Here is an 11832-nt window from a genome sequence, read left to right as displayed (position 1 = left end):
TACAAGTAAAGTTTTTTGATAAATTAGGAATGTGATTAAAACTGTATTTATTACATGACCCCTTAATTCCTTCTTGTTCTTAAGTGGTCACATTTACTTATGACCTGATTAATGTACTTCTGTTCTTAGACCTTTTCAAAGAATGAATAAATGAGTTGGTGTAATAAAACAGTCATATTCCAAATTAATGTCTTTGTAAAAAGCTTCCTAGGCATGAGGGTGGATATAAAGTATTTATGCAGGAGAAGTGAACATTACCTCTGGGCTCATATCGGGGTATTTCCTGCCTTTACTCTTGCCCAGGCAGCGTGTTCGGCCTGCATCCAGTCTCTGACACCAGAAGCCTTTGCTTTCATCAAAACTAAACACACACACACACAGTCACACAGTAAATGGCTTCAGAGTACGCTTAAAATGATTTCAAATGTGAAAAAAATGACATGAGTAGCACTAATTAGTAGTTCTTACATGAGGGCCTGAGTATAGTTAAAAGGTGTAACTCCCAGAAACTTTTGTACGATGTCCATCACCTGCACTGGCTTGGACCGCAGCTGGAGTCCATCAACAATCAAAAGCTACAAAAAGACCAGCGAAAGGCAAGTCATGCGAAACCAACCATCACTAAAAGAAAAGAAGCGTTTATTTTATTGTTTTATTTTTTTCAAAGAGACCTCTTTGCCAGCCTACATGACAAATCACAAGCTACATGCACACTAATGAGTGAATAATCTATGGTCATGTAAACAGTACATCAAATTAAGGCTGTACTTGTGTTTCATTATTTTCTCGATCTAATACATTTAAGAAAAAACAAAGCTTTTGCCCCAGTCATGAAGTTATACTACACACGTATATCAATAATCTGATATCTTACTGTTTTTGCTTTTATTTGCATATGTAAAGAAAAATCCAGAGAGAGAAAAGGCTCAATGGATTAACAAGAGACAAATAAAATAGAAATATGAGTGTATTGGAACCAAAAAAACTTCAACACACTTTAACACACAAATTCTGATATGATAGATAATAAATAGAAATGAACTGGACTAGAAATACACATTTAATCTGGTTTACATGGGACAACATAGTTTTCAGTTGCATCTCAAATTGTATTGCAGTTGATACACAGGATCACAGCAACAGATTATTATTATTATTTTTTTTATCAGAAATGTTTGATGCAGATGATTTTTGCCAAATCATTATGCATCCAGTGTGTGTATATGTGTGTGTGTGTACCTGAGTGGACTGGTAGTAATGGAGCCAGCGCTCCAAATGGCTGCTGTAGTATCCTGGCTGCAGGCAGCGGCGATGCAGATTGAGCAGCGCAGCAGGAGAGGAGGAACCTGCAGCGATCACCTGCTGGAATGTGTAGTTTAAAGCCACAGGATCCTGGTGAGCTCTCTGATGCTGCACAGGCAGGGCACAAGTGTTTGCATGAGTCACAGAGCAGGGAAAAAAACAAAAAAATCACTGCAGGTGTGGATGCAGAACGGCTGTGCACACTCGTGGGTACAGACACACACACACACACACACACACACACACACACCTGGTACCAGGAGTATGCTCTATCAGCTGGGTTGATGAGGATGGTTATGATTTTGGCTCTGGGCAGCAGTGCTGCGGCTCTCTTTGGGACAGCCTCAGTGTCAAAATAATTAGCACTCTTCTCAAATAGAAAGTCTGTGCTCACATTAGAGGGCACTGGGAAAAAGTCCATGTACCTGAAGCAGAAAAAGGCACTGAAATTATTCCACATGCTAGCAATTAGTTTTTTTTTTTAAGGGCACAATATGTAAGGCAGATATCATTGAAGTCATGCCCTGGGATCTCACTCCTTTCTGGAAAGAAAACGTTCTAGGATTTTTGGAGGACATTTCCATTTTTTATTTAATTTAATTTAATTTAATTTGTATTTTTTTAGTTATTGGAATGACAGCTATCAGTCACTGAAACACTCTGAATACCCTTACTTTTAAAGTCTAGTATAAGAAAATCTTCTCTGCTGATTTATTGTTTTCAAAATAGTCCAATCAATTCCCTCACATCTATTGTAAGTTTGTTTATCTTCAGGATACAATAAAGAGGGAAAAGAAGTGTATCTTATGGCCACAAGACATTTAATGTTTTATAGACCCCTTATCATGTCCACAAATTTAATTAATAAGTGGTCCCACTCCCCTGTGAACATCACTGTACAAACTGTATAATATGGGCAAAAAATAATTTCAAGGATTTTGTAAAACAGTTATATACAATGTATTCTGATAACAAAATATGCTTAAATTTTTTCAGTATCTTAATAAGCCACTGAAGTTTTTATTCCCCCAGGATCCTACGAATGCAGTATATCCCTTATATATCATTAATTGCAGAGTATTGAAACAGAAAAACAATAACTTGGGGAAGTGAATCTGTGGTTACCAATCAATTCCACGCAAGTAGTTTGATCCACTAAAGAACTGCACCTCCTCAAACGTAGCAGGGCTGAATGAACTGGCAGTGATGGCAGGATGGAGAGAAAGAAAGGCATGTAGAGCAGTTGACCCTGGTGATGAAGGAAACATTTTAATACATGAATTTGCGTGGGTTGAGCGATGTGACCAACTCGGTGCACAATATCTCTTACAATATAGCGAATTGCTTTAAAATAAATAAATAAATTTTTGCAAAAAACAATCTTGAATATTGTGCAGTCCAATCATTTTAGTATAAATCTGTATACAATAAGCTTCCACTTGATTTAACACCTGATTGTGATCATTTACAGTATATAATTGATCACAATATCGGTACTGTCATATTGCCCGGCCCTTTCAAGCATTAATAAGTGTAAGTAAACACATCATTAATATCCATGACACTACTTAGACATCTAGATATTATTTTGATATGTATTAATGAGTTTTGATAAGCATTACCTGTTTTCTGGGGCCCAATAACCAGAAATTTGGGCAGCCTATCACAGGTCTTCTCTTTTGACCAGATGTCTTTATGCCTCTTATCGTGACAAGGATTCTACGGGGCAAAAAAATATTCTCATTATAATCTAAAAACAGCCAAAAAATTATTTACTCGGTATTGTTTAATCTGAGGGTAAAGCACAACATTCACATGCACAGTGCACAATACAGAAGTTCTGATATTTATAAGATTAAGGAGTGGATTGTGTAATAGCACAAACCTGCCACAGGGGGTCTCTTTCATCAGGAAAGATGTGGAAGTATTTCTCAGCCAGGCGTATGGGTGGTAGGGTCTGTAAGCGCAGGCGAGTCCAGCACTGCACAAACTTTACCAGAGACTCAAAAGTGTACAGACCCAGGCGATCATTACCATAGTTAGAGAGATGGGTCATGAAAATGCTGACCTGCGAACAGTAAAAGGAGGAGTAATGCTTTGATAAGTAAGGCTTGAAGACATTTATTTATGTTATTGTGTGTGTGTGTGTGTGTGTGTGTGTGTGTGTGTGTGTGTGTGTCTGACCGGATTGAGAAGCACAGTAAGGAACAGCTCTCCACCCCGAATGCTTTTGTCTAGTTCTTGAGGGCCTCCTGGGTAATCCTTATAGAAGATAGTGTGTGTGAAGAGGCCACACGTCTGCCGTGGGAGGACCTGGAAAAAAAAATAGCCTGGGTCATTCTGTACCATTTCAACACTGTTAAAACAACAGTTTTTGAATGTTTCAGATTTTGTTCACTATTTGTTCACTTTTTCATTGCTTTTGACCTATAACCAAACTCTATTAAGTATTTTGGATGAATGCAAACATCACATTTTTACATTTAAAGATAAATTAACACAGTTAAGAAATTTTCCATTATAAAAACATCTTAACCAGGAAGCCTTGTTTAAGATTTGATATCTCCAAAAATATTACTCCCAGAAATATTTTTGTAAACTATTTCCAAAGTAGATATACTTTTTATTTTTATTTTTTTTATGTTCCATTATTATTATTATTATTATTATTATTATTATACGTTATTTGATTTTTCATTGAGACTACATAAAACGTCTCTTATTGCTTACATACTACACTTATAGAAATTAATTAATTATCTAAACACACCATTAAATTGCGCATTAGTGAAGCAACAGCAAGAGATATCTATCTATCTATCTATCTATCTATCTATCTATCTATCTATCTATCTATCTATCTATCTATCTATCTATCTAGCTATGTAAAACTGTATTAACATGTATTAACGGCGTTAATTCATTTTAATTACTGTTGAATTTATCTCAAAGTGCAACTATGTTCAGCTGATATGTCAAGCGTTTCTTGTTATGTGACTTCACATCATGTCCTATGTGAGAAACCTTTATGTCGCTGTGAATGAAGCCTCTGCGGAAGCGGGCAGGTCTGAGGTGTGGATACTCCTCTGTACTGGTCACTGAAATGCCCCACACATTCTTCCAGGCCAGATAGAGCTGGTTGTGTACTGGGTAAACACCTGAGTGGTGAGGGGCCACAGCATAACCCATGTCAGTGGGAATGCCATGTTCCTACAGACAGAAAAAAAAAAAGTAAATGGTTGAAGTCAGAAAGAAAGCTAGCAAAAGAGAAGTATAAACTTGAGAAAAGCATAATACTGATTTAAGAGAATATGACATGAGTTTGGGAAATGGTGGTGTTTGTGAATGTGGTTGGTGCTTACCTGAGCGAACTGTTTATTAAGTCTCATCTGATCTGCAAGCACACTAACATTATGAAAGAGGTGTGGCTGCATGTGGCTCCACATGTGAGGAAACCACCAGAATTCCTGCCTGTGTCTAAGCAAGGTGTTGTCACCTTCATCCTCCTCATCTGTACCTGAACAATACATATATATGTGCAAAAATAAATATAAACCTTATGACAAAATAAACTAAGCAAATATGGAACACACAAATAATCGTAATCTTACATGACTCTTAATTCTGTTATGACATACCTGTATGGAAAAATTTTCCGGAAAAGCCCAAGTTGAAAGTGAAATTGGGGACCAGAGCACGGAGTTTAGTCTGGGTGTGAAGCAGCGCCTAAAAAAAACCCTGCCATTATCACACACTGACAAAGTGAATGTGACACTTGCTGAAGGGGAGCTGCTGTTAGAGGATTTGATACAACACTCATCAGGAAATGTATCTGAGGAGGTGTACAAAATGGTAGATACAAAATGCCATAGATGGAATAAAGGAGAATAATCCTAAAACAGAGACTGTCTTAAAATCTCATATCCATATTAAATCACATTAAATTGATTAGGCAATGTATTAATGCTCTAATCATTAGCCATTCAGTCATCAAATATTAAAGTTCAAATGACATGAAAACATTTGTGAAACTATGCAGTAGATGTGTCATTACATATGACCTAATTAGTCATGCAAAATGGGTCAAAAGCTATTTATATTTTCTCTTAGTTTAAAAATAGTAAATTCACACCCAATTGCTACATGACATCTGGGAGGGTATTGGGTCAAAACAGTGCCAACTGCTCCATTTTGTATACTTGAGCTAAAAGATATCTGAGACTAGTAGACTAGTGCTGTTCTGAATGATCAGGGGGAAAGGACTGCCTTTTATCCCACCCGGAAAACAGAGCCAATTATTATGCTCGCTCAGACTACCATGCACAGGGTGGCCGGTCATCTATTAAACTAGTGTGTACTATTAAGCCCATTACATAGTAAATACATTCAAGAGTATTGGCCTTTATTCTCACCTCCACATCAGCCACCTTCATGCGTGTCCCCTCCTTCCCAACAAAGATGTCATCCACATCTACAAGCAGGAATCGTTCCAGAGATAGGCTCAGCCTCCTGCCTGTCAAATACCCAACCGCGTCCACAAACAGCAGTTTATGCAGCCAAAAGGAGAGGCTTGCTCCAAAAAGCACACGCTGGATTCCATCATGAAGACCCAGGTCTTGTATTACAGTAGCCAACAGCACCCTCTGAAGAATGGAATGTGTGGATACCTCAGCAGGCCTGGGGCTGGCCAGCAGTACAGGCTCGTAAGTGCTGTGGTTTGACAGGAAAGTTGTCCAGTTATCAGCAGGGAGTGAGCCAGGTTCAAGTTCACTGGGCCGAGTGATGTAGAGTAGTGGAGCAGCCGGGTTAATCCTATAGTCCCACAGTGGAAGATTGGAACGCAGGAAAAGTGGGAATCCTCTGAGCTGGGCACTAGATGGAGAGTTTTCATTGGCACGATAGAAACCAATGATGCCCACACCATAGTCCTGGCAGTACTTATCTAATAGCTGCCTGTTCCAGGAGTCCAGGTTGACATACTTGAGCAGATTTTCATAGATGATTAAAGCATAGCGGCCTTTGCCCCGCCAGGCCAGTGCAGGCATGTCACCTTTTCCCGGGGCAATTTCAGTATGGTACCTAAAGCGGCTAGACTCCAAGATGGCCACAATCTCCTGACCCAGCTGTGAGTAAATGCTCTCTATGAACAGTAGCACCACAGGTTCAATGCGTGAAGTGTCTAGCTTCCTTGATGCCTGCCATCTATGATTCAGCTCAGAGGGCAGGAAAGGAGGAGCTCGTTGGCTAACAGTGATGGGAGCTGCAGTCACACATTCCCCCAGTGGCAGAGGAGGCGCTTCCTTGATCTTAGGACCACCACTAACATGGTAGGCCAGGTAGGCCATGGACAGCAGGCAGAAGAGTATAAGTGCCAAAACCAGACGGTGTAGGCCCTGCTGGCGCACAGCACGAGTTAACTTCCTCACACCAGCCATGGCTAGCAGGGCCAGGATTTTAGGAAGAGCACCTAACAATCTTGAGGAAGAGAAAGAACCAAGTCTTGGTCTAAGACACAGACATTGCGTCTAGGTGACCATGGCACCCATAGCTAGCGACAGCTTTGCCGCTCCTCCTTTTTTCCCCTGGATACAGAAAACAGATTTATGAAAGCACCCCAAGCTCCAGATGTTAAAAGATCAGTCTATGGGATGTCTGCTTCTTTTTCATCTATGTTCTTCTGGTGGGTCATTCATCTGATTGAACAATGGATACATTGATGAAGCTAAAGATGCACAGCGCTGGTGGCCTGGTAACAGAAAGAGGGAAAGATTGAGGAGGAGGGGATGAGAATATGAAAAACAGAGAGAAAAGTGAAGCAAATACAAAATGTAATCCTTATTACAGAGCCCATTTAGAAAATGTTATCATACGTAATAATATTCAAGTCTAACATAAGACATGGAATTAAATGATAATGTGTACACACCCACATGTAATAAAAATAATGTCTCTCTGCTTCTGGAACACTGCACTACTGACTTTTTATGATCGTTTTCTTGAGCATTACAATACATTATTGCTGATTCGATAATGTTTTCCAAATATGCTCATATGTAAAAAATAAATAAATAAATAAAATAAAATAAAATAACCCCAGATTAGAAATGTTTAACCTGCGATGTTAGTATTATATATTCTATTTACCCGTGTAGAGAAAAAATCATAGATTGTGGCCTAAAATTAAAGTCTATCTGAATTTAAATTTAAACTTTAATTCACATCAGTTATAAAATGTAGACACTGTTTAATTTTAGGTCTGCTTGGCATAAGATGTCATTCGGACTAAAAGCTGATAAATATAGTAACCTCAGTAGGTAGTTTCACTCTCCCAACCTTCCTGGTGCTAAAAGCCTGCCTGCGTCTTTCTCCTGAGAACATGGCAACATACCAAGGCAACTCTGGCCCCTCACAGGGAAATGAGAGTGGGCCATCTGCTGAGTTTTCCACTGGATTACACACATGGGCACACACACGATGACTTGCGGCTTGTCAGTGCCTTTTTAAAGTCTCAAAATAACTTCATTTCTGATAATTTCTTAATGATCATCTAACATATGGGCAGATGTGATTAAAAAAATATATACAAGAATCTTTAGCATGCAATAGGTGTACCAAATGAAGGTGTTAATACCACAGAAAGTGTGATACAGTATGATGCACTCTGCATCATGATGCACTACTGTGGCAAAATTCAATGGCTTGAGAAAGAAGAGGAACATTCTCTAAATGGGAGTTATGTAATATTATATATACATATAAGTTAGCTCCAGAAGTTGCATCAAGGTCTCACAGTAAGAAAATCTCATCCCGTACTTCTGAAATGTGGCATAAGCCTGAAACATTAAGCACAACTGTCTTTGATATGACATTTTTAATCTCTAAAAACCATAGCAAGATGAATTATGGTGTATATACATGACACCATTTAGTCAGCAGTGTAGATTTAGCCTGGGCTTATACTCAGATAAATACAGTTACAGAGTTCCCATCCTCCCTGTTCTCAGGAGTGATGTGTGATGACTCAGAACACCTCTTTCATGGTGTGCATAACAGAGGCAGCCACTTTAATAAAAGTGTAATGCTACTTGTAGCCACACTGTGGCACAAGGGTCCTAGAATGCTGCTCCAATGAACCAAATACAATCAGTTCAGCCTGGGGAGAGTCGGTGGCATAGAAGAATACCTGCAGACTTGTTATCCTAAAATAATGCAAGACAACACTCACATTTCCAATTGAGTGTTTCTCCTGGCTACTGCATGAAGTGTGATTTTCTCCTGTGTGTCATTTTTCTCCATTCTATTTATCTGTTCTATTCTCCCAGAGCGAGACAGACACACAGGAATCTGTCTGTATGAGTGTTGGATGCCATCAGCACTCTGAAATATCTCCTCTGATTTAAAGATAGACAGGAGGTGTAAGATACCCTTTAGTGCAAACATTATATTCAGGTAATGTAAGGACAGCAAACTGTATACAGATAAGACACTTACACACTTTAGTGATAAATCTTGACACACTGCCATTTATAAAGCTACGAGGCTGGCACAAACCTATACTAATTGCTAGGTAAATTATTATCTATGTGTTTTACTAGAATTTACCCAAATTACATTTATTGTTTTGTTATCACAAGCTGTTATAAGTATTCTGAAGAAGAACACCAAAAAATCTATTTGGAATTTTTCCCTCACAGATCAGATTTGAGTATAGTTTATCTTATGCTATCTTTTAGTTTAAACTCTGGCTTTAATAATGCAATACCAAAAAAACTTATGCACAGGAATGTCCAGTATAGAAAGCTAAATGCTTTTAAAAAAATCCTGTATATGTAAACTGTTCACTGTTAACGAAGATTTAACATTAAATATCTATTACAGAGGAGCTAATTTGAAAACTTAGTACTGTCTGTTTAACCTCTGTATATTTCTGATCTGTTTTTAATGTTGCAAATAAAAAAAAAAGAAACAGATTTTCCTTTTAATTTTTAAAACTCTAAGAAATATTGTGTTTCTGTATTACAATCTGTTGTCTTGTCAACACATTGTGGTCCTGTCAGAACACTTGTACATGTACTAATGCTACAGGATCAACATGCTGGAACTTGACGGAGCATCTACACATCTACAGTATGCACCCAAGACTATTTAAAAAGCTGGTCATAAGCAGTTCCCTCAATCATTAGCTGCCGATCTGGCTGTGTCACCAAATTGCTTACAACAGTAAACTTGTGCATGAAAACCTTCCTTCTGTCCACTATGACTTTTTGAAAAAACACTGGGGTTCCACCATCACCATGTTTTACCACAAGTCATTCTAGCAAACTTTATAGCCCCTTATTATGTTAAACCTTTGGGCAGCAGGCTTTGACACGTTCTTTAAATACAGCAAATGTCAGCATGAGTTCATCTTTCAGACACAGGGGCCTTTTCAAAGGCTCTTACAGATGTCTGGTAGAAGCAGGACTGTGTTGTGTCACAGCCTGGATTAGAAAGCTGAACGAAGAAGAGAGGACTATACTATAAGTTTATATCCTCACTTTGTTTCAAGCAAACTCAGCACGTAATCTTGATACATTTTTCTGTTCAATATATTATCTTTATTTGAACTGTCTTGACACATGATCACTGCTTTATATTATATTGGTGTGAATAAAACATTGAGCCAAAACATTTCGTTGTATTTTTCCGTAGCTATTTATTTATCTACCCTTTCAGTCTATAATCCACGTGATTGTAATTATTACATACAGTTTGTCATTTAAAGTCAGATTTGATTATTTTAGCATTTAGGAATTGCTGCTTATGCAATGACTTAAGCTTTGTTTATGCATTTATTATGTGTTTAAAATGGGTGCCTTTATCTGGCTTCCACCAAATTCACTGTTTACCTTTAAAAAACACACCTTGCACTAAAGCAACACCCTTACTGTTGTTGCTGTGTTGTCATCATGTAATGTTATCCAAAGATATAAACTACATCAAGATTTCTAAGATCTGGGCCCTTGGCTCGATTTTAAAATATTAGCTCTTAGGGAATTCCCTTTGACGCAAAACGTTTTGGAAGATGAGAGACGGATCCCCTGTGTCCAAGGATCACTAGGAGATGCAGGCTCTAAGTCAGCCTACCTCTAAGCGGCTGCTGATAACGCTATAATCCCTAAAAATGCTTCTGGATTTTGATCGTGTGTACATTTGAAGCTCTTTTAAAATTATTCTTTTTGAACTATAAATGTGGATTAATCTATCCCACAGTTCTGCACACTGAGATGTCCCAGATTTTGAATGCCTCATACCCTCAGAACTGCTCTTTGCACAACACAACCTTATAAAACTGAAGTCAGGAGATGTCTTCCACACAGGAGAGAGGGTTATTGCAGCCTTTTTGTCTTCTCTGATGCAAAGCTGCTCAAAGATAATCTCCCTCATTTACCAAGAATAAATATTTAACAATGAAGGATTTGGGTTAAATAGCACTTCATTAGCTCAGAGATCAGGTTCTGAACGGTGCCTATGAAAAGGGAGCCAGGGGTACAAAAGAGCGAAGGAAGGGGATGAAAGGACAGTGAGAGTGAGTATTAAGCGGGAAAGAAAGAGCTGCAATGTGTATGCTTGAATGAGAGAGACAGAAAGTGTTGTTTAGCAGCCTATTTAAAAGTGAATGAGGTTAGGTTGGGGGTATAAGGGAGGAAGCAAGTAAGGGAATGTGTGAGTTTAACCCGGAGAGTGCAGGCTTTTGTCACTTCCTTCCCAAGCAGGATGTGTTGCCATAATTTGACTGTTAATGTCAAAACATTTCCATTCCTCTGGAGAAAAATGACTCCTAGTGCCCCTTAAACAAATGGCTCTTCTTCATTAGAGCTCCTGCTGCTGCTAACCATCTAGACACACACACAAACACACAGTGACTAAGCGCTTTGCACTGGGGTGCATCCTCCCACTTAATGTGCAGTGTTCTTTGGATGTTCCAATGAATAACACTATTTGCATTTTTGTCAAAGAAATTGTTATTCAGTCTTTAGTCTAAATTGCATTTAAGCCATTACCCATTACAAAGCACTATATTTAACGTAGCTCTGTGAAATAAGTGCATTCCTTAACACTGCACAGAACTAGTTATATACTCATGTATGTAGTATTATTTAGATATCAAACGAAAGTTCATAGTATAAGATTGTCATGTTTACACAGGAATCAACACAAAAGTACAGTTTTCAGAATACATAAAACTCCACTATATACACTCTCACATTCACAGTCAGCCAATTACTGATTGCATACACTGGGACTCAAATGCAATCACAGACACACCTATATGTTCACATGTAATTACAAAGTTTAACTCTTTGTTGATTTTCACCAGACAAGCCTTTGTTTAGTAATTGCTATCCTGGATATGAATCTGTTTCTGTTTTTTTTGTTAATCCTTAGCCTTTTGAGTCTCATTCTCATTTTGATTTCCTGGATTATTAAAAACCTGTCAAACTGCATTTGTTGCCTTGTTTGTCTGACAAGCATTTTAAAGCTGACATC

At 38.3% G+C, this 11832-nt stretch overlaps 1 protein-coding gene across 1 annotated transcript in view; it reads right to left on the bottom strand.

Moving 5' to 3' along the window:
• The window catches only part of ndst2b (N-deacetylase/N-sulfotransferase (heparan glucosaminyl) 2b), a 51163-nt gene that overhangs the window by 1510 nt on the left and 37821 nt on the right, over positions 1 to 11832 (bottom strand). Inside the window, exons 2-13 of the mRNA XM_046853855.1 lie at positions 5715 to 7048; positions 4941 to 5028; positions 4665 to 4819; positions 4327 to 4512; positions 3487 to 3615; positions 3188 to 3370; positions 2925 to 3021; positions 2428 to 2551; positions 1553 to 1727; positions 1240 to 1410; positions 469 to 575; positions 259 to 361 (exon numbers count right to left, since the gene is read on the bottom strand). Coding sequence (XP_046709811.1) covers positions 259 to 361; positions 469 to 575; positions 1240 to 1410; positions 1553 to 1727; positions 2428 to 2551; positions 2925 to 3021; positions 3188 to 3370; positions 3487 to 3615; positions 4327 to 4512; positions 4665 to 4819; positions 4941 to 5028; positions 5715 to 6737 — 2541 coding nt within the window. The 5' untranslated portion in view covers positions 6738 to 7048. The remainder of the gene's footprint in view (positions 1 to 258; positions 362 to 468; positions 576 to 1239; positions 1411 to 1552; positions 1728 to 2427; positions 2552 to 2924; positions 3022 to 3187; positions 3371 to 3486; positions 3616 to 4326; positions 4513 to 4664; positions 4820 to 4940; positions 5029 to 5714; positions 7049 to 11832) is intronic.

Source organism: Silurus meridionalis, chromosome 7 (assembly GCF_014805685.1).
Source record: "Silurus meridionalis isolate SWU-2019-XX chromosome 7, ASM1480568v1, whole genome shotgun sequence".
In the NCBI taxonomy this organism is placed as follows: domain Eukaryota; kingdom Metazoa; phylum Chordata; class Actinopteri; order Siluriformes; family Siluridae; genus Silurus; species Silurus meridionalis.
This window is presented reverse-complemented; position numbering and strand designations above follow the sequence as displayed.